Consider the following 23702-nt stretch of genomic DNA (forward strand, 5'->3'; position numbering starts at 1 on the left):
ACAGGGGGTGGTCCGCCCAGGTCTTACCTAGTGTGCCTAGACAGTAAATATACTACGGGTATATGTATGCCCGCGGGCCTCTTGCCTAAGCACTCCCAAAGTGCCTTCTCCTTCCCCCCTGGGAACAAATGAAACAGAGTAATTATTAACGATTTCACAAACACTCAAACACAGGACATAGCAAAACTGCTACCAACAACAACAGTACATACCACACTTTCTGATACACAACCAACACTATATCACAATCTAATTTTTCTCTCTCTCAATCTCCAAATCTCTACTCCTTATCTTATCTTATCTCCTCTCCTCTCCTCTCCTCTCCTCTCCTACTCCCTCCTTTTCTCCTGGGCAGAACACTGGCTTTTATCTTCAGGTGGCAATGGTGATTAGAGTCAGCTGCTTCTTGACGAGGGGGCGGGGTCAGCTCCAATCACCAATTAGCCTGGTGTTGACCAATCAGCTGGTTGGGGAGTACTTCAGGAAGCCATCTCCTGAAACACACACTCAAATACAAAACAGAACACAGAAACTGGGGAACGTAACACGCCCACCACAAATTGCAAACATACAGTTTGTAATAACAAAAACCAACGCTTCCCCAGTTAGTAAACCCGTGATAGAGCGTCAGCAACCACATTCGCTGAGCCCTTCATATAGGCTATCTGTACATTATATCCTTGTACAATCAGAGCCCACCGCATAAGGCGGCGGTTCTGATTGTACATTTGCTTTAAGAACACTAAAGGATTATGGTCCGTGAAGACCATTACAGGCAAGGCACTGGATCCCACATATACCTCAAAGAACTGTAAGGCTAGCAATAAAGCTAGCGTCTCTTGTTCAATTGTGGAGTACCTTGACTGACACGAGTTGAACTTACGGGAAAAGAAACTGACGGGCCGATCCACTCCGTCTTCATCTTCCTGTAAGAGAGCCGCACCCACCCCCACTATACTAGCGTCAACCTCCAACTTAAAAGGTTTGTCAAAGTTGGGGGCGGCAAGCACTGGGGCACTACAAAGTAGCGCTTTAGCGGACTCAAAAGCATGGTTACAGTCCTTGGACCACCTAAATGGTACCTTGGGACTAAGCAGAGATGAAAGGGGAGCTACTACCGTCGAGAAATTCTTACAGAATGTACGATAGTACCCTACCATCCCTAGGAATCTGCGCAACTGGCGTCGAGTCGTGGGAGCAGGAAAAGCAACAATTGCCTCCACCTTGCCAGATACTGGGCGCACTTGACCTTGTTTTCGGCAATGGACCTACACAAGCAACTATCACTCTTTCAAACGGTTCCCCCACCACAGGAATCGGGCAGAGCGGTGCTCGAGGAACTGTTTGATTCGCTTTCCCAGTGAGTTGACATACGTGACATGTTTTACAAAATTGGACCACATCAGACTTCAAACCTGGCCAAAAAAAATGACGAAGGACCCGGTTATAAGTCTTTGTGATCCCCAAATGTCCAGACCACGCCTGGTCATGGGCGAGTGACAGCACCTGCTGTCGGAACGGTGTAGGAACAACCACTTGACACACTTCACTCCATTCATTAACGGTGTCATGAGCTGCCCATTTACGCATCAAAACTCCTGCTTCCATAAAGTAGGCAGTCTCTTTAGTTTTAGCTTCCTCAATGGAAATTACCGAAGCAAAACACTTGCGAAGACTGGTGTCTCCTTTTTGACATTCAATCACCTTCTCAGGGGTGACAGACAAAGGAATGTCATGTAATTGGGGCACAATTTCGCAGTCCCCTGCCTTAGTTTTTACTGGAGTAAAAACTGTCGGACTTGCAGAAGGAATACTCGGTGCATTGTCTTCTACTTCAACATTCTCAAAAATGGAACTAGCCAAATCCACCACATCTCCAAGCTTGCGAGATTGTGCCCTCGTTAAGACACAAGCAGGAAAAACATGTGGAAATGCTTGAACCAATTTCTCATCTGCAATTTTGATTTCTGGGTTGTCTACTACCTCTAACACAGGAGTAACGTTACCACCAGCAATATCATTCCCTAATAGCAATGTGACTCCTTTTACTGGCATTGTAGACACTACACCAACACGGAAACGTCCTGATACCAAGTCTGACACTAAGTGGACCCAGTGTAATGGTACAGGTACTGTTTTTGTCTCTATCCCCTGTAATATGACATGCGAGCCACAATATGTTTCAGGAGACCAGGGTAAAGCATCAGTAATGATTACTGACTGTGCCGCCCCAGTGTCTCGTAAGATTTTAATGGGCTTTTGATCAGCTTGTTCTCCAGTTAAGGAAACACAACCGGTAGAGATAAACGGAGCATAGACAGGATCCGGTTTCTCAAATGCTGAATCAATACCTCGGACCAACGGACGAGCCAAAGACTTGACTAAACCCAAACTTTTTATTTTTGGGGACGGTGACTGGGACTGTTTCGGTTTATTTTTCAAAACTGGGCAGTCCGCAATCACGTGACCCTTTTGGTGACAGTAAAAACATTCACGGATCTCATGAAAAGGTTTGTCAGAGGAAAAGCGACCTGAACGAGGCACTGATGACGTAATCAGTCTACCTTCAAAACGAGGTGCACCAAAGACAGTCTTGTGTGTCAAAGCGTACTCATCTGCCAACACTGCTGCCTGGGCCAATGTCACCACTTTCTGTTCATTTAAATGAACTACAATTCTATCAGGGAGGTTGCTTTTAAAATCCTCCAACAGCATCAACTCCCGAATATCAGCAAAGGTGTTAGCTTTGCTGGCTGAACACCATCGATTAAACAGAGACTCTTTGTCCCTAGCAAACTCAACAAAAGTACGGTGAGAGGGTTTCTTGTGGTTCCTGAAGCGCTGTCTATAAGCTTCAGGCACCAACTCATAAGCCCGCAACACGGTAGTTTTAACTGTTTCGTAGTGTAAACTGTCTTCCAGGGAGAGAGCAGCTACTACTTCCTGGGCTTTCCCAGACAATTTACATTGTAACAGGAGCGGCCAAACCTCGAGTGGCCAATGCAGCGCAGCGGCCACACGCTCAAACGCAGAGAAATAGGAATCAACTTCCGACTCTCGGAATGGAGGGACTAAAGCTATATTTTTACTCACATCGAAGTGGGCTTGATGATGAGCAGCTTGTGGAGTCGCACTGGAGCCAGCATCTAGCTCCAGTTGTCGGATCCTCACCTCCTTGTCGGCTTCTATTTTCCTAATTTCAAGATCAAAATGCATCTGTCTCTCCTTATCTTGTTGCTCCATTTTTAACCGGGCCAGCCTCACCTTTAGCCTAGCGGTCCCGTCTGAACGACCTGAAGCAGAAGATAAAGGATCGAATCGAGGCAATGCAAAGGGGGTACGAGCAACCCCTTCCTTCGCCCTGTCCTCCGACTTGACATCGGAAGGTCTACCCGTCTCCTCTCCTTGCAATGAGAGAACTCGGTCTCTCATTAAACCCTCCCTGACTAGCACCAAAAGCTCAGCCTTTAGGACTTTCTCAGGGATAACAAATCCATAATGGTCAGCTATAGCTAAAAGGTCTACTTTTCGAAACCTCACCAAACAATCAATAGAGGGCGCTTCAATGAACTTGGAGATGGCTGAGGCAGCCATCTTGTACACAACAATCTACTGAACACACAAACTAAACAAGTCATCCAAACTCACAACCTACCATCACACCTCAATCACTAACCACAGAGAGCTCAGTGCAGCAGGGTCCAGTGGGTTTAATGGAATCCCGGATGAGCCCCCATTATGTTACGCACGCCTCTGAGAAGAGGGAACGCAACTCCCTGCTACAACTCAACTCCCCGTGAAGTGAAAGAGGTATGGACCGTAGGTGCGAGAAAGGACGACAAAGGCAGAATTTACCGTTACTAGGATTTATTTTCATACACGGTAATATGGGGAAAAGGGGCTGGACGGAACCAAAGCAAAGAAAGTAAATATCAAAGTTCCCCCTCTCCTATCTAACCTGCCTACCCACTTAACTTACCTAACTTAGCACCACCTGGTGCCCTAACCAAAATACAGGGGGTGGTCCGCCCAGGTCTTACCTAGTGTGCCTAGACAGTAAATATACTACGGGTATATGTATGCCCGCGGGCCTCTTGCCTAAGCACTCCCAAAGTGCCTTCTCCTTCCCCCCTGGGAACAAATGAAACAGAGTAATTATTAACGATTTCACAAACACTCACAAACACAGGACATAGCAAAACTGCTACCAACAACAACAGTACATACCACACTTTCTGATACACAACCAACACTATATCACAATCTAATTTTTCTCTCTCTCAATCTCCAAATCTCTACTCCTTATCTCCTCTCCTCTCCTCTCCTCTCCTCTCCTCTCCTCTCCTCTCCTCTCCTCTCCTCTCCTCTCCTCTCCTCTCCTCTCCTCTCCTCTCTCTCCAATCTCCTACTCCCTCCTTTTCTCCTGGGCAGAACACTGGCTTTTATCTTCAGGTGGCAATGGTGATTAGAGTCAGCTGCTTCTTGACGAGGGGGCGGGGTCAGCTCCAATCACCAATTAGCCTGGTGTTGACCAATCAGCTGGTTGGGGAGTACTTCAGGAAGCCATCTCCTGAAACACACACTCAAATACAAAACAGAACACAGAAACTGGGGAACGTAACACGTTCTCCTGGCATAAGAATATTTATTTGACAAGAATGCACCTAGCCACCCATCAATCACGTAAAACACCTGAACTCCAACAATTACATTGTTTTAAAGAAATCAAAATAGTAAACAATGCATATATATATTTATATATATTATATAAACATCTGACTTTTAAGTGAAGATCAGAGAAACAACAGGATGTGTAAGGTAGGTTTAATAGAAAATACTAGGTCAACAGACTCAAAACAAGGAAGCCATGCTAAAATGCAGCTATATCAACACCCTTCTTGTCAATTTAGGTCCATGTTGCTGCTGTTAACTGTGACCAGCACATTTACCCCTGTATTCAGTCACCAGAATGAGCAGGAGGACAGCATTACACAGGTGAAAAACAGGTATCAAAAACAGTACACAACAGTTTTAAATGTGCTACTGAGACTAGAAGTTTATCCAATCAGGAGAAGAACAAGGAACAAGTGAAGGAAGCAGTATAGGGAAAATGGGTATAGGTAGGGTGGGTTTATAGAGATAAGATAGAGAATTCCAAAATGTCAGAAGTTGAGGGACCATGGGGCATAAAAGGCATAGTGTGGAATAAGCGGTAGTTAGAGGGATGGTTGGCCATTAAATAATAATAAAATGGAGTGCTGGTGTGCTTCTGTACCCCTTCTAGGTCGTTGTCACAAATATCCGGCCCATGCCCAGTCATACTCGGGTTCTCAGCGTGTTTCCCTCGACGTCATTCTGTCTCAGCTGCAGCATTCAAATCATAGTCATCGTGTGTTGTGAATCACATTACAGACGATGACAGCATTTCCACAGATTGAGCCAAACATAATACAATTTTGGAATTGAGAACAGCATTTTGTTGACTGCATGGTGGTTTACACTGTCTACTGTGTGTGAATGATGGAAGAATCTTACCTCAGCTGTAGGTCCATCTGAGTTTGTGTGGTCACTTAGGCCAGCACATCAACCGGTACTGGGACCACTGGAGACTTGGGCTGCTTGCACTCAAAGTGCAAGAAGTTAACAATCTGTGGCTTAGATTGAATTCAAAGTTGACACATGATAAACTAAGAAACAAACTACTACACATCAAAGACTACCACTCAGGCCAGTACAATAGCCTACATATGGATAGGAACCTAAAGGCACATACAGTACCAAACAATACTACTCGCCTGACAGACGGGGCAGGTGTGGACCAGTGTGCTGCCTTGGCTGCAGTCTTCTGGAATAGACAATGTGCAATTAAGGGTAAATACAGGCAAATATATTGCTAAAAGTCACCTTGTCGGAGAGAGATTTACACGGGTATCAAAACGTCACTCCAGGATAAGCCTACACGAAACACAGCCCTTATTTTAAGTGTTTCTAAAATCCCCTATGGGAAAAATGAACTGGTGGAACAATGATTGGAACCATTTGCATCTTTGACTGCTAGGTTTTATGGGAATTATGACTCATACTGTGGTACTCTATTAACCTCTCTTAAGCTTGGGATGAGTTAGTTTAGCTGGAGGTGTTGGAATCATGCCCTAATATATGGGTGCAATGCCATGTGCTGCTCTTCCAAAGCCTCTGGACTATTATAGCTGAAGACTGAGTAAACATGTTTGTTTATGCATTTTTTATGCCTTAACATCATCCATTTCACTATGAATCTCCTTACTTCTGCATTTCTTTTCAGATCTCAGCTGTCATTGATTTCCTACCTCTATCAGAGGAAGTAGACAGTTTCCTGAATGATTGATGTGAATGTCATTGCTGTATTTTAATGAAACCCCCATAATGCTGCTTCTCATTCTGGTTTATTATTGTTCTTCTACGGCGATTTATTGAGTCCAGAGAGAAATCGTTTTTTCCACTCCTTATCTCACCTACCACCAGCGCTTAGCTAAAGCAACTTCAAACCCAGCATGCCCTCCATGAACCGAGCAGCAGGGTAGTTTGACTGACAGGCTCTGGGCCAAGCTGCTAAGATATTTCAGCGGTTGTGTAGTGGCATAACTATGGCTGACACCTCCCACACTTCACTCCCCCATAATGAATGCAACCCTTTTTTTTACTGACAGGTGGTGGTGGTGCAACATTGAGAGCTGAAAAATGCACATTAGAATGGTTGCTCCCATGGAACTCAGTTGTTTATCTCTCCGATATCCCTGTATTCAGAGATTCGGAGATAGGCCTTGTTAGCTGGCTTAGAAAGGCTCTGATGCTTGAACTAAACATTTCCCCCAGAAGAAACCCACAAACGAGAACATGTCAGGAAGTGACTCTGATTGTGCACCAGCAGGCCTTTTAGGTCCTTGAAACGAGACGATGATTGCTCCCTTCCTGATTACCGAGAAAGAGGGAGAGAAGGCAGAGTTGGTAATTGAATCAGAGGATCATTTTCTCCTTCTAAACTGAAGACATTTGGGCTGATAACAAAGCTCTTAATTAGCAGAACAGGAAACAGCCTTTCCGCTTTCCGTGGGGGCAAAACCTTTTGGTGCCCCCAATCCTTGTGCCACGTAGAGAAGCCCCTGTAAGCAGGCAATAGTTAGTTGGCTTGCTTTTGTAGCCATTTCATAATTGTTGCCTTGGATACAGACACTACGGTTAGTGAGGGAGCGTTCATGGACAGGAGGGCCACTAACTTCTTCATATGGGCGGAGAGGCGATCCACTGTGGTTTATGATAGGTGATCAGGATTCTTGAGTTGCAAAGAATCCCTTGAAGTTGCATCAATGATGTGACTTGTTTTATAGTGCTACCTCCTTTTCTGGCTGCCTTCCTCACACCTTAACACTGCTCTCCTCCACTTGCTTTTGTGTCACACAATGACTCACTTTTTCCCAACTCTGTTTGTGGTTCCTTCTATTATTTATCATTGAATAAAATGTGGGTTTGTATTGGGCCTTCTCTGATGGGATGTGGTAGGCTATGAATCTTGGTGACAAACACTGCTCCTTTAAATCATGATTTGGAAACTAGGCCTACATCATGTACTAGTACATCACATTCAGCTATTACATTGTGTGCATTCTCAATGAACCACTGTTGACCAATATTAGGCTAACAATAAATCCAATTGAATGAGGTAGACAAGTAGGCATAGTGGATGAGCGTTGCCTTTTATGAGCAGGTCTTGGGCGAGTTTGCTTGGGACTGACTCAAACTAGGAATAGGACAGGCCAAGAAAAAACGGCAACAAGACAAGATGATGCAACAAATACCTGTAGGCCCTATCTAATGAAAGAGAAGAGCAAAATATATACTTTGTCATTTTAGAGTTAGCTATGCTATAAGAGATATAATAATGTTATATTTGCATAAAACCATAAGGTGACATTATACTTTATTTTACTTTGTGAACCCCACAAGCCATGCACTCTGCCACATTCGGCACGTGGAGTCCCGAATGTGGCTTTAGGCGCTGAATATAGCTCGTCTCCCGAAAGCATTCGTCGACCACAGGCAGTGATAAGCGGGAACTCTAAAGAAACGGACAGCGTCGACATTGACCCGTCATGGAGAGTGCAGCAGACGAACGGTAGGCCGACTCAACAGTATGATGCCGTCCTGCAACTTGACGAGAGAGCAGCTTCCGGAGGGAGTTGTGGCAAGCATAACATCATTCGTACGCAGCCCTCAATTGCAGCCCTCAATTGCACGCCATGGTCCAAGTCTAAGAGGTAAAGTTGATAGTATTGGTTTTCTCAGACTAGGCTCGGTCTAACCTGAGGAAGATAGCCTCTATATCAATGTTTTGTCAAGAACAACAACAACAAATCACCTTGCGCGGGATATGTTATTTTTAATATCACTGAAAAGGTTACTCATTCCATTTTCGCTGTTGCAATACATAAATACAACCACCAGAGGGATCAGCACCTCACTCAACTCCTGATGTACAGAGAGCTACAACTCAAACACAGAGCAGGAGTTATTACACACTATTACCCACTGGCATTATGCCAATGCTATTCATATTTAGACGTTTCTTTCTATCAACCTAAGAGAGTCTGTTCTATTTGACTCATTGCAATATTGGGCTTATGCCATATCCAGGCGGCAGGTAGCCTAGCAGTTAGTGTTGGCCCCTTAACCGAAAGGTCGCTAGTTTGAATCTAAGAGCAGACAAGGTGAAGAATTATGTCTGTTCCCTTGAGCAAGGCACTTACAGTGCATTCAGAAAGTATCCCCCTTTCCACATTTTGTTACATTACAGCCTTATTCTAAAATTGATTTTTTTTTAAAAATCCTCATCAAGCTACACACAATACCCCATGACAAAGCAAAAACAGGTTTTTAGAAATGTTTGCAAATGTATTAAAAATAAAAAACAGAATTTATTTTATTTATTCAGGCCCTTTGGTATGAGACTTGAAATTGAGCTCAGGTGCATCTTGTTTCCATTGATCATCCTTGAGATGTTTCTACAACTTGATTGGTGTCCACCTGTGGTAAATTCAATTAATTGGACACGATTTGGAAAGGCACACACCTGTCTATATAAGGTCCCACAGTTGACAGTGCATGCCAGAGCAAAAACCAAGCCATGAGGTCAAAGGAATTGTCCGTAGAGCTCCGAGACAGGATTGTGTCAAGGCACAGATCTGGGGAAGGGTACAAAACATTTCTGCAGCATTGAAGGTCCCCAAGAACACAATGGCCTCCATCATTCTTAAATGGAAGAAGTTTGGAACCACCAAGACTCTTCCTAAACTGGCCGCCCGGCCACACTGAGCAATTTGGGGAGAAGAGCCTTGGTAAGGGAGGTGACCAAGAACCCGATGGACACTCTGACAGAGCTCCAGAGTTCCTCTGTGGAGATGGGAGAACCTTTCAGAAGGACAACCATCTCTGCAGCACTCCACCAATCAGACCTTTATGGTAGACTGGCCAGATGGAAGCCACTCCTAAGTAAAAGGTACATGACAGCCCACTTGGAGTTTTCCAAAAGGCACCTAAAGGACTCTCAGACCATGAGAAACAAGATTCTCTGGTCTGATGAAACCAAGATTGAACTCTTTGGCCTGAATGCCAAGCGACCCTAAGCACACAGCCAAGACAACTCAAGAGTGGCTTCGGGACAAGTCTCTGAATGTCCTTGAATGGCCCAGCCAGAGCCCGGACTTGAACCTGTTCAAACATCTCTGGAGAGACCTGAAAATAGCTCTGCAGCGACACTCACCGTCCTACCTGACAGAGCTTGAGAAGATCTGCAGAGGATGGGAGAAACCCAGAAGACTCGAGGCTGTAATCTCTGCCAAATATGCTTCAACAAAGTACTGAATAAAGGGTCTGAATACTTATTTAAATGTGACATTTCTGTTTTTTATTTTTAAGTAATTTGCAAACCTCTGGAAAACGTCAAGGGGTCTGAATACTTTCAGAAGGCACCGTAACCCTAATTTCTCCAGGTTCACTGTTGATAAAGTCAGACCCTGGCCATGACCACACTCTCCTAGGGGGCGTCTAACGGAGAGGGGGATATGCAAAAAATATTTCTAATTCAAATATGCGTATTAATACACACTTGTACATGTGTGATAGGACAAGTATAAGCACCCACCAAATTATTATCCTTATAGTTATCTCATCAATTATCAATTAAACACAAAAGATTTATAGGCTATGAAAACCTGAATTCCAGAAGTCTTTGAGGATGGTAAATTAGGGTGATGCCAAGCCTGCACACAGTCACTGCAAGCCACTCAGAGAGAGATAATCTCCTTAACCAGGGGGCATCCAAGCAGCTCAAACAGTCTTTTGCTCAGGGGGACAGACCGACCATGGCTGCACAGAAAGACCCTCCAGGCCACTGCCATCGCACCCACAGTCCCTAGTTGGGAAACACAGGATGACTTCCCAGGGAATATATTCATTAGTGGGCTGGTGGGGGAGGCTCATAATTCAGTTTGATGTGAGTCAGTGATAAATAGCAAAAAAATATCTATAGATGCTCTCTGCTCTGATGTGAGCATCAGATGACTTTGCATTTACCATAATTGACACAGAGCCTCTTTGACACTATTTGCGCTGTAGCCTATCAGGGGTGCATGCCCTCTTGTCCGTAGCCAGTATAGTTTTATATATTTTACATAGATATTTTTCTTACCAGAATAAATTCAAATAAATTGCATTCGTTAGCTTAAAAAAAAAAGATGTACATGATGCAACCAATTTCAAAGCATGTGATCTTGGTTAACCACAGATTCATGCCTCCTCGTGATTTCAATCATATCCATTGGATACACTAAGTATCCCTATAGATAATGTGATTTGATGAACAGCTGGCTATAGAATGTGGAGTATTTTTATTACAAGCTCTAGTACAGTATTCTCTCCCATCTACCAGTCTTAGGAGTTTTGAACTACATGTAGATCAACTCATTTAACTACATTTTGATGTAGCTTGGTGGTAGTTCTTTTTCGGTATCAGACGTGCCTGCCTAATTCTCACTTGAAACATCGTTTTGTGTTTAATAGGTTCAATTACACATCATGTTAACGTATGACCCCAGAGTGATCTATCCTTTCAATTTGTAGTGTATGCCATTTTAGATGAAATTTTTTCACGAAGTATTTTGGATGTAGTGAAGGATAGCTTTGGTGCAGTTTAACTTTCAGTGTTAAGTAATTGGTAGCTTTGTGAGCTATGTTTTCAAGGTAACGTTAGCTTTGTGGGCTATCTTTTCAAGGTAACGTTAGCTTTGTAAGCTATGTTTTCAAGATAACGTTAGCTTCCCCAACACTGCCATCTACATAACACAATAATGGAACAAACATATATATGACTATGACTTTAGTAGATTAGCGCGTTTAGCCTTACCACCTCTTAACGTATTATACGTGTTTAATGTAATTTTTTTATCGAATACATTACAATATAGCTATTGCTCGGTGCGTCCTTGCTAAATAATTATTAGAAAATGTATCTTATCTGTCACTCGTATCCATCCAGCTCAATCCGCGAAGCGCTCCTTGAACAGGTCGAGTTGCCGATAGGCTCGTTTTGGTCACATGCGCTGATTGTTAGGGACCAGTGCCTACTGAATTTGTTACATTTTACACAGCGAGCTATCAGGTGGGAATCGGGAGGACACAATCCCGGATTTGTTTATTGTTTTGTTATTTGAATCGATCATTTACACTGGCAGACGAAACAGAACGATTTCTGTATTTTTATTTTATTTTGGAGACAAACACTACATTTTCTGCGGGTCTCTCAACTGGTGTTTGTTTCAACATTGACAAGATGTTGCCAATACTGAAAAAAGACGCGCGTGTGTTTCATTTAGATATTTTTCCTGTCGTGGCCGCATGATCTATTTACGCGGTGCCGGCAGATATGGATGTAATATGTGGAATTAATCAGATAATTGGAATTAATTTGATTATTTTTTATTCGATAGGTTGAAGTGCTTCGTGCACACATTGCGCTTGAATCCAAACTTAGTTTTTTAATTGCCGAATTTCTTTGAGTATTGAGTGAATGGAAAGGACAAAAAGGAAAGGATTTACCCAAAGAAAATCGATTTATTTTCTCAAAACACAACCCACCATACACACAAATGCAAAGCTGTGGTCTGGCTAAGTGTGTTTGTTGTGATGGTTCTCCCCTCCATTTCCACTGACAACAGTTTGGATTTTCATTGTTGGATCTGTGGGTTTCCAGAATGGCTCGCTTCGCAGAAGATCTACCCACCCGCTATGGAGCTGGAGGAGGAGGCAGAGGTGCGCCGGGCGCAGGCAGAGGGGGCGCCCGAGCAGGTGGTCCTCCAGGCGGCCAAAGGATATACAAGCAGTCGATGGCTCAGAGAGCCAGGACAATGGCCATATACAACCCTAACCCAGTCAAACAGAACTGCTTCACTGTCAACCGATCCTTGTTCATCTTTCGAGAGGACAATCTCATTAGGAAATATGCTAAGCGAATAACCGAATGGCCATATCCTTTCCAAACCCCCATAGGTAAAACAGCTGTCATCACATTGCATTGATGTTTGTATGACATATCTGTCCTTATTTACAAACACACTGGTAGATTTTTTTATTCAGAAACATGACAAAGGGAGTAGAGCGTGCCTTGTATTTAAAGATTTGACTGAAAATGATCCCCCGAAAAATAAATGGCCTTTGTCACCATTTCAAAGTGCACCTGTCAGTGAACTCAAAAAGTCGATTATTCCATAGGAAGTAAGCCGATGCCTATTCTGGTGGAGATGATTAGCTCATTAACCTTGTGTAACCCCTCGTCCACCTGTCGCTTAGTGTTCCTACTAGTTGGACACGATAAAGGCTTTTCCTCTAATGATAGTGTTTGGATACAGTTCGGGGACTTAATGGAAAGATGTCTATAGGTACCATGTAGGCTAAACATTCACAAATTGTGCACGACGGCTTGTCACCCCCAAAAAGGTTTGGTTGTGATCAGCAATTGCCAACGTGTCAACAATCATACTCGCTATATTTAGTTTTCCGTTTCTAAATTCGAGATTAACGTCTACAATTTGTAGATTTTTCGTTCTTTCTGCGCTTGCTTGCTAGAGTTCGTTTCTAATTCCCCTTCTCTGTCTTTTATTTTTATATAGTCTCGTTTGCACATTGCCTATTTGTGTGTTATAGCAGTGTCGTTTCAACTGTTGGTGTTCAGATGTGTCCGTTTCCATGGTAAGGTGAGTGCTCAGTGAGTTGGAAAGGAGACCGCTGGCTCTGAGGTTGTAAAACGCCTCGTCTTGATTCGGAGCTGCTCGGGCCCTCTCCATGGTCCTGAACTTGCCCACGCGCACCCCGCCACATCACCCTCAACCACAAACCGCGAGGGCTGGAGAGAGCCGGAGGGCGCATGACAAACGCAAACAGACAGCTGGATCTGTTGTGTAGGCGTCAGTGAGAACAGCACTCTCCGAAATGCAATCTAATAACAATGGTTGTCAATGTATCTGTGCCCTCAATAAGTTGAATTAAACGCTAAGGCAATGAATAAAGGAATAAAATGAGTAAAGAGGGCAAAACCACAATGCGTCCTTGTGGTAAAACAAATTCGCTCAACTAAAGGGCAGATTCCCCCATGCCTTTTTTCTATTTGTCCACTCATAGGCGAGGTATTGGCAGTGCAATGCGTTTCTTGGGCTTTTGCGAGGGACAATGTGTGGTGTTCAGGCTTCTGGCACCCCTGAGCAAACGATTCTAGATTGATTGTTCGATGGGGTCAGTAAAACCTCCCCATTCGTCCACAACTGGCTATTCCACAAAGGCCTCCCCAGCGGGGAATGACACGAAAATGGATTGTAGAATGAATAAACCATAAAAAACGGATTGAAATGATCATCCAACTGGAAAGATGTTGTAACCCAAGTATAGCTGTGGGATTAGCCTACCATCTTGCATTTCTAACCATGTCTAAGTCACACAGCATTCAGAAACATTTATCGCTATTGAACTCCTGTTCAGGCAATGTCATTAATTGGTTAAATGAATTCAATCAGCCAGTAACTTCCTAAAAGCTGAATATCTCATGCTCTGTGGCACCTTAGCTGGGTGATGGCAGGTGGTGGCAGTGGCACAATTAATCCATGCTCATTCTGCACACCTAAACCCTAAATTCTCACCAGCCTTTTACACAGTCTGGGTATGTGCATGTCTTTTTTAAATCTAAATTATTCTTCAACAATAGATATATGTTTTACCACCATGGGCTAACACTAAGATACTTACAAGTTGGAGTTAAGTGTTTTTTTATTGTGCATGAAATTCTCTATCATGGCTTGTGTTCCTTGACCTGCACACTCCGTTTGAGTACTTAATCCTGGCCACCATCATCGCCAACTGCATCGTACTGGCCCTGGAGCAGCACCTACCAGCCAGCGACAAGACACCTATGTCAGAACGCCTGGTAAGAGTCTCAACACTCCTCCCTTTGGATGAGAACTAGGGCTACTTCCCAAATGGCACCCTATTGCAGTGGTCAAAAGTAGTGCACTAAATAGGGAAAATGGTGCCATTTGGAATTTAACCTATTCCTTTCACACTTTCTCTGCCTTTACTTAGTTCCCCGATTAATATACTTATACAGTATTGCCTTCTGTTTGTTTGCTGTAAAAGTGTAGAATGTTACTTTGTTATTTAGGTGATTTTCAAGAGGGAAAGAGGTAGTCAGACAGAGCGAAACTGAGAATTCGCTCAGAGCCGTTGCTCATTTATAGTCTTCCACGAGTAGAGCTCAGTGATGAGGGAGCCCAGTCATCCCTAACCTCCTCCTCCCAGTCAGAGGGCCCTGAGTACCAGACACACAGCCAGGCAGATGGGCCACCCACACCTCCAGTCCATGGGAGAGGAGCACCCCTCCTCATTAGTGCCTTGGATCATGGCGATGTGTGTCTCCCTCTCCTCTCCGCTCTCATTCTGTAAGTCAGCCGAGCCTCACACTGAGTGGCTTTGATCCCCCCTTTCCATCCCCAGGCCCTCTGTTCCCCTGCCTGCTCACACACATATAGCTTAAACCCCTGTTTGAACTCAGCCAGTCGAGTCGAGTCGTTTAACCATTGCTGTTCTCCCTTTAAGCTGTGAAAGATTGAAGCCGGGAGAGGCTGCCGCGTGGCCATAACATTATATTTTTCAGCATTTTGCACACACAGATGTGGTGTTAAAGATGTTGTGACTCCTGGGAGTCTGCTTTAGAATGGAGGACAATGCATAACAGGCACTGCCACAACAGCTTGCCGAAATAAGGTTAATGACCCTCAAATGCAGCCACCTGCTCCTGTTATCACCATAATTGTGATGCAACATCATAAAAAATACAAAAGTTACTTGACACCTGAGAAAGTGATTAGTGTTAGTATAGAGAGAAAATTGAGATAACATACCCCTTCCTCCCACTTCCTCTCAAAGTAGGAGCATGTAATACAAGCATCCTTGTAATTACAAAAACAATCGGCTATTTATGGTCCAGGATGAATATAGTGATGAATAGACTGTGGTGTGTCAGTTAAGTGGAGATCCTGATAATAGAACATCGTCAACAGGCATTGTTCTTCAGATCCATAGCAGAGCTTTACTCTTATGGTCCCATGTGATTTCCCCTCTGCCCCTTCAGAGCCATGTACTGTAGATGGAGTGTTCATTATTCATGAATATTTTACATCTATACATTATAGATGTTAACACAGTCTACTGTAAAACATCATGCATTTATGGATGGACCCCTCCAGCCATCATGTAAGGCTTGGCATGGCATTGTTTTGTCTGCTATCTTTTTATAACAGACAGAGATGCAAAGATGTCAGTCTCAATGCTTGTCATTAGTGTCTTTCCTTACATTAAAGCTCTGAGAGCATCAGTACTCTGTGGTATTGATAGACAGTAGGAAGCCCAGACTCGCTTCTCTGGCTGTACAACAAACCAGTTATTTTAAAACACCATTTCCGGTACCATTTCCTGTTACAGTGACAAATCAAACAGGTATATTATTTTACTTGTTGTTCCTTGTTGTTAGATCTTACCTTAGAGCTAGTGAAAAGGTCACATTAACGCTGTTCTCAAGCCTGTCAAACTCGTGATTATTTGTGTTGGGAATCCTGGGTTGGTGGTTGGGGTCGTGGAGCTGTGGAGAAAGAGAAAGGGAAAGAAAGAGAGAGGGAGGGAGGTTAGTGTAAGTCGTGAGATATCCTCTGCTAGTGCCTGTGTGTGTAGCAGCGCCTCAGGCCTCCACTGACATGTTATTAATGGAAGGGAATGAAAAAGTGTCAAGTCATACGTGCCTGATCCAGCACTGCTTTGAACAAGAGCAAGAGTCATCCTAGCTGCAAATCGTTTTTTTGCCAGTGAAAATCTTACTTTTAAAAGTTTATATTCTGTTAACTCATATACAAATAATGTTGTTGACTCATCCTTACTCGTATTTGTGGCCAAAGCATAAATTGGAGAAAAAACACTACAAACTTGTATCTCAAACAGATCATTTAAAAAATGCTTGCTATTTCCTCATAGAACATGATGTCTCCTCCATGAGGAGGATGAGCTGGCCAATCAGCGGTCTACGTGCATTAATATTTTTAATGACCAGTATTCTATTCACACTATTCTGTTGTTGGGGTACGCCCACACCATTTCAACACAGAAAAGTTGATTTTTAAGTTACTTAATTAAAAAAAATTGGAAGGAAAACTATTTCACTCATATCGAGTAAGTAATTATAGGTTATAGGTTATAAATCTGGAAACACTGGGCAGTTACTTTAAAGATCTTCATAACATCAAAATGGTTTGTTCATGTTTTTAATGTTTCGTTAGATGCCTTTTGGAGACCAAAAAGCCTCATCAAATTTTAATGTATTTATTCATTTTAAATCATACTTATTTGCTATCAATTAGTAAGATTTGTTAAGAGTAAAATGTAAGCTATTATCTTACGTAAATGATAATGTCTTATGATGAATGCGTAAATCACACTGATAAAAAAAATGATGTCCAAGATTACTGTTGATCTTCTTGTGTAGGCTATGTTTCATCCCCCCTCTTTCTTCCTCCGCTTTTCATCCACCAAGAGAGGGTTCTATTCCTTTACCCATTCTCTGGATGCTGGAGAGAAAAGTGAAGGAAACCACCCCCCTTTCTTCTCTTTCAATCTCTTCTCCCTCTCTCTTCTGCCATGCTTCATTAACCTCTTTCTTACCTCTAACAAAAAGTTATCTCCCTTGTTCCCTCTCTCTCTCTCTCTGCAGGATGACACAGAGCCCTACTTTATTGGAATATTCTGTTTCGAGGGCGGCATTAAGATCATCGCCTTGGGCTTTGCATTCCACAAAGGCTCATACCTCCGCAACGGCTGGAACGTAATGGACTTTGTGGTCGTCCTCACTGGGTGAGTTCTCGGGCCTGCTGGGTGTGGGTGTGTGGGTGTAGATGGGATGGGATGGACAAAAGAAAGACATGTTTTGTTCATGTGTATGCTTGTGTGTGTCTGTTTTTATGGATGGGTATGGGGTGCGTTCCTTATTGCTCCAATTGGGCGGAATTGGCCTTCACAATCCTAAGGATAGCAAAGAACAAAGCGACTTTCAAATTTAAAAAAATGAATTTTGTTGTACCAATGAATTGTCCAATATTGCTCATTAACTGTGCTTCCTAAATCAGGTATCACAGTCTTTTTTTGACATTTTGAATATCTGGTGTGGTTCTCCCTTTTCTGTTGCTAAGGCTCCATGGATGCTCAGAGGTAATAGGCTAACTTGGCCAAAGGTGAAAATGAGTACAACTTTAGTGATACAGCACCATTTTTACTGGGTCATTGTTCCACAGTTTTGGATGGATGCTCTAAGTACCATAAGTTCAAAGTCTGGGGGCAGCTCTTAGTCTGGCTGGCCTGAGAGAGAGCGCCTGGCTAGTATGGAGATGAGTGGGATAGAGAGGAGAGGAAGATATGAGTAAGATCGGGAGGATAGAAGAGGGGAGCGAAGAGGATAAGAGAGGAGAGGAAGATATAAGTGGGATGAGGAGGAGAGGAGAAGAGGGGAGCGAAGAGGAGTTGATAAGAGAGGAGAGGAGGGTTGTGAGGTGGGGAGGAGAGGGGAGGACAGGAAGGTACAGTATGAGTGGGAGAGAAAAGTTGATACGAGAGAAGTGGAGAGGGGAAGAGAGGAGAAGTGGAGAGGAGAAGAGAGGAGAGGGAAGGACCCCAGACAGAGAGGCCTGAGGCTCAGCCCTGAGGCAGAGTGGTTTTAACTTGGCTTGACACTCATAGTAGTTAAAAACACTCACGTACATATTTACAAGCACTGATCACAGGACAGTTTATAATTTTTCATCCTTTTGGTTAAATTGAGCATTTAACGAGGGTAAGGGGGAGTAAGTGAGTGATCATAATGAGTGATGAAGTGGTGAAGCTGATGAAAGGATGTGATAGAGGAGGATTGACTACCCTCCCTCAGGTTAGATAGTACAGCTATTACAATCAGACAATTAGACCTCATTATTGTCATTAAAGCTGTGTTTTAGTTCATATGGTCCTATGCAATTACTTAGCATTATTAATTATATTTTGTGTGCTGTATCTCCATATGCGGTTCCCATGGCTGTGCTGGTGTGCAAAATGAAATAGACTTTGTCTAGCAGTTATGCTTGTCCAGTAACGTGCGGTAAGGTCGGTGGCTGGGTAAGCATGGGCTATTATCAAAGCCAGATTTACTCACAAATAAACCTTGATGAAGCCCAAGTTCACCATACAATAGATAGTTCCAACAACCAGAGTGACATAGGCTACAACAAACAATTTTCACCAAATGACACTGCTCAACTAAGCTCAGCCATATACCGATGTAGCATCCACAGTAACAATTGATAGGTGGCACTAATTATATGGGCACATTTCATCCGAATAATTCACAACACAAACTCCATAGCCTTTCACAATGGATTTACAATTCTTACAATGATCATGGCTATTCAGTACACTAGTGTCTAGTGTGACGTGAAATAGCTGGCTAGCTAATCAGAAATAACACAACATCAAGAATACATATAGTTATAGCTAGTGACAACTTAGTAGTGAAGCAACGTTGTAACGATGACGTTGGGAGTTGGAAAGCAGGTGGTGAGTGTAATAGTACAAGAAACATGGAACGAAACAAACCAAGAGTAGCGTATGGACATGCAACACATAACCAATACTGCCTGGGGAATTAAACTAAGGGAGTGACAGATATAGGGGAGGTAATTAGTGAAGTGATGGAGTCCAGGTGTGCCTCATAATGAGCCGCAGGTGCATGTAACGATGGTGCCAGGTGTGCGTAATGATGATTGCCAGGACCAGTGGTCAGTAAACCTGCGACATCGAATGACAGAGAGAGGGAGTGGGAGTAGACGTGACAGATGTCTTATATTGAAATTAAACAAATCAATGCATGGGTAGCAACAATCAAAACAAGTAATCCATAGTAGCTATAACACTCGCATACATATTTACAACTAAATAGCAAACACAACATAACACCTTATATCTAGCAAGATATACACTGAGTATACCAAACATTAGGAACACCTTCCAAATATTGAGTTACTTTTGCCCTCAGAACCGCCTCAATTTGTCAAGGAATGGACTCTACAAGGTGTTGAAAGTGTTCCACAGGGATGCTGGCCCATGTTGATTCCAATGCTTCCCACAGTTCTGTCAAGTTGGCCGGATGTCCTTTAGATGGTGGACCATTCTTGAAATACACGGGAAACTGTTGAGTGTGTAAAACCCAGCAGCGATGCAATTCTTGACACAAATCGGTGCTTCTGGCACTTACTACCATACCCCGTTCAAAGGCACTTAAATATTTTGTCTTGCCCATTCACCCTCTGAATGGCACACATACACAATCCATGTCTCAAGGCTTAAAAATCCTTCTTTAACTGTCTCTTCCCCTTCATCTACACTGATTGAAGTGGATTTAACAAGTGGCATCATTAAGGGATCATAGCTTTCACCTGGATTTCCCTGGTCAGTCTATGACATGGAATAATGTTTTTGTATATTCATTGGTAATGACGTTCCAGACAAGTGGACAGTCCAGTACTCACTCGGTTCACCTGCCCGACAGCTAGTAGTGAATGAGAGGGTGCCATGGTGGTTGCCTGTACACAGCTTACCCCAACAATAGCCACACAACATGCTTAGGCAATATGCATGCGCAAAATATAAAATTTGCTCGAAAGAAGCTACTTCAAGCTAGGCAAAGCAGCTATGCATATGTTGATCCTGCCCATTTAACAATGACTGGAGTCAGATAAGGCCTCTCACGTCAAGGATTTGAATGGCTTTTAATGGATGGAAAGATAGGCATGAGTACCCTGGCGCCTTTCCTAAGGTTTCAATGCAATTATTCGATTATCACAGGGTCAGCACTGCTTCCCTGCCTACCCTGACTGTACACCACATGCTAAATTGGCGTTACAATAACATACATGTTAATTTTTCCATGTATATTTTAACCATTAAAATAACACGGAGGACAGAGATTTCAGAATTGTTCACAGTACATGCTGTGAACAATTCTGAAGTCTCTGTCCTCCTCCGTGTTAGCTTAGCCACCCACATGGCTGTAACCTTGGGATAACTCTTGTCAATATAGTCTTCAGCTCCTAATTAAATAGCTAATTCCTAAATGATTGTGGTCCTTGGGGCAGTGGTAGACCTTTTAATCTGTCCTGATCAGGCATTAGCCCCTGCTAATAAGACAATAAATCTGCCCTGGGTGCCACAGGCCCAATCAATATTGTACTGAGCCCAGAACACAGAGAACTGAGAGAACTGACCTGAAGCCAAAGCAGCCAACTTTCTCTGAGAGTGTCCATGACATGATGAAGAATAGCACTGGGCCTTTTCTTGCTTTAAACCACTGGTGGCAGCAGTGTGTTTACTCCTGTCAAATTCACGGGCTCCATTCAATTAAACTCTAACCACATTTTCAGAGAGGAGTACAAATCTTCTGGCGCTGCAAGACTGGATGTTTTGTTTCAGGTACCCGACCAAATAAATGACAGTGGATTTTTGTAGACCCACTGCACGGGAAAATCTAATTATTTACTTGATCTAGAAACCTGGTTCCCTGTTTTGATTGAAAAGGCTCCTTGGTCTATTGGACCTACAACAGAGTAATGAATCACTTACGTGCTGAAGCTTGATGAGAAGCTCGATGAAAAGCCCATGCATTTGATTGATAGCTAGCTTTTAATCATCCCATTTGGCCCTCCACAGGAGACGTTACGATGTAAGGCATGTGTACTGTATATTGTGTGTCGACCATGGGATCTATAATGAGCTGTGTTTTGTTTCCTTCTGAGTGCTTGCCAGGTCTGTGCTCCACTGTGCTCCTGTGGTCAGAGCGCCAGCTCCTCTACTTGTCCATGCTCTGAGACATGCAGGCATCGCTTTTATTGATCAAGGCCTCAGTTGGCCTTTTACAGCCCTTAGAAACCTGCATGGCAACCACAATCAAAGGCTCTCGCGGTGAGGTCAAAGCCTTACCTCTCAACTAACTGTAAACTTAAAGTGACCTGCAGACAAAACATTGGCAGTAGTGTTGTTTGTTGTTATCTGCGTTTGGGATTGATGTTCCATGTCAGACCTCTGAATGTTATGAATATGAGATGCTCCTTGCTGACTTCAAAGTAGTGCCTTCTATCCTTTGCCCTTTCATTTGTCTTTTCATGTAATATGGACCAACAATCATGGGCTTCAGAGTGTCAGTAGAGAGAAGTGTGGTTGGGTCACTCCTGCCTGTTTCAGCTCCCTAACAGCATCAATGAATCGTCCCTTTGAACCTCTGCCAAACTACTGTTGCTGTCTGTCTACTGGATGTGTCTGTCTACAGTTTTTCTCTCACAAAGCTCTACAGGTGTGCATGAGATTATTTGGAGCTAGTTTTATGTGTGTGAGGGGGAAACCGTATACAAATACGTATGTAGCTAGCTAGCTAAATTGCCATAAATGTTTAATGCTTTTCGACCTGTCCCCAAATTAATATAATTGGTTCAGAGTTTGTTTTGATATTTCAACCTGCGTGTCCTGATCGCTTCTGGTGTGAGTGAACAAAACCAATGTGCACGCCGGAACGCGCGGTTTGGTCAGCATGTTAGACATGACTGTGTGAACAGACCATATGGTGTCGTTTAAAATGGGCGTGCTGCCCTGTCACTGCCTGATGGAAAGTGATGGTAAAACGATAGTCTCTGTGTCATCCGTCCTGGTAAGGGCATCAAAAGACGATTTGAAATGTACAGATAGGAGGCTTATTTTCATACAGATAGGAGGCTTATTATGTTCAGATAGGAGGCTTATTATGTACAGATAGGAGGCTAATTTTTCTGGCTTTGTTGAGTGGCTATGGACTCTGCACAAGAGAGTTGTGTGAGTGTACCCTCGCTCCTCCTAGGCTTAGTCATATTCCCCCTGGCTGTGTGGCAACACGTCTCAATGGAGACACAATCTCTTTCTTTACATGGTGTTACATCTTCTTCCATCCTCTCTCTGTCTTCACATCTCTAACCCTACATCCATGGGCGCCGCCAGGGATTTTGGGCACCATGAAAAGATATCACATTGGGCCCCACCAACACAGGCCACACCAACCCTGCGCAATTGCTGTAACCACACACCTCCAGAACCCAATCGACCCATTCAAAGCTTTAAATAACTCTACCTTTGCAGGCTTGCAACTCTCTTGTAGTTCAATATTTACTGTATGATATTTACTGACAGTGAGTTGTGAAAATATAGCACTGTGCAGACATGCATGCAGCATTCTGCATACAGTAGAATTCACTATTTGATGCAAGACTGATACCCTGTATAAGAAATGTTTTACATCTTTTACATTCTAAATGTAATTTTAATGGTAAAAATCTTGAATGGAAAATTCTCTTAACATAAATGAATAACTTAAAATAAATATGACTTAAATATACATTAACCTCTTCAATTCAAATAAAATAACATTATCATCTATAGAATGACATTAAAAAAAAATCTGCAGCAGAATGTTGAACTAAGTATACATACCAACTAGAAAATAAGCAGCTGTAACAGTGGAAATGGAAAACGTAAAACAAAATGGAAATGAAAAGGCCTGATGGTGGCGCTAGAGGAAAGGTCAAGTGGTCACCAAATCAATAGGTTTCTTCCACTTGGGTTCTTGATTGTGCGCAACAAATGTTATGGCAATCCAGCCATTACTTTGAGATATATCTTGGTCTCAGTCTGTTCTCAGTCTTGTTCTCAGCCTGTGGGCATCATGTGTGTAGTGATCCAATATCCATAGCCATGCCATTTAACAGTTATCACTGGCCCTTGCTCAACCTTAATCACCAAGAGCCCAGTGCCGAGCTTTCTAGCTAGAAAAGTCACTGATCAAGTCTTTGAAGTCCCGCTTTCTAGCTAACTGACTTTCAATGGACAGCATGGCAAGACTGCAAAGCCTGTCCTGGAACATAGTGGACCTCAAATAGTTTTTTAAAATCCGTTTTAGCTTACTGAAAGCTCTCTCGCCACCAGCAACAGTCACAGGCAGTGTGCAAAATATACGTAAAGCAATGCACACTTCTCCAAAAATG

The 23702-nt window shown here is 43.1% G+C and overlaps 1 protein-coding gene across 1 annotated transcript in view; it reads left to right on the top strand.

Moving 5' to 3' along the window:
- Window positions 1-12284: 12284 nt before the first annotated feature.
- LOC120021376 (voltage-dependent N-type calcium channel subunit alpha-1B-like) overlaps window positions 12285-23702 on the top strand; it is a 197040-nt gene continuing 185622 nt past the window's right edge. The window contains exons 1-3 of the mRNA XM_038965119.1: window positions 12285-12556; window positions 14398-14503; window positions 17333-17472. Of these exons, the coding sequence (XP_038821047.1) occupies window positions 12285-12556; window positions 14398-14503; window positions 17333-17472 (518 nt within the window). The remainder of the gene's footprint in view (window positions 12557-14397; window positions 14504-17332; window positions 17473-23702) is intronic.

This window comes from Salvelinus namaycush, chromosome 26, assembly GCF_016432855.1.
Source record: "Salvelinus namaycush isolate Seneca chromosome 26, SaNama_1.0, whole genome shotgun sequence".
Taxonomy (NCBI): Eukaryota; Metazoa; Chordata; class Actinopteri; order Salmoniformes; family Salmonidae; genus Salvelinus; species Salvelinus namaycush.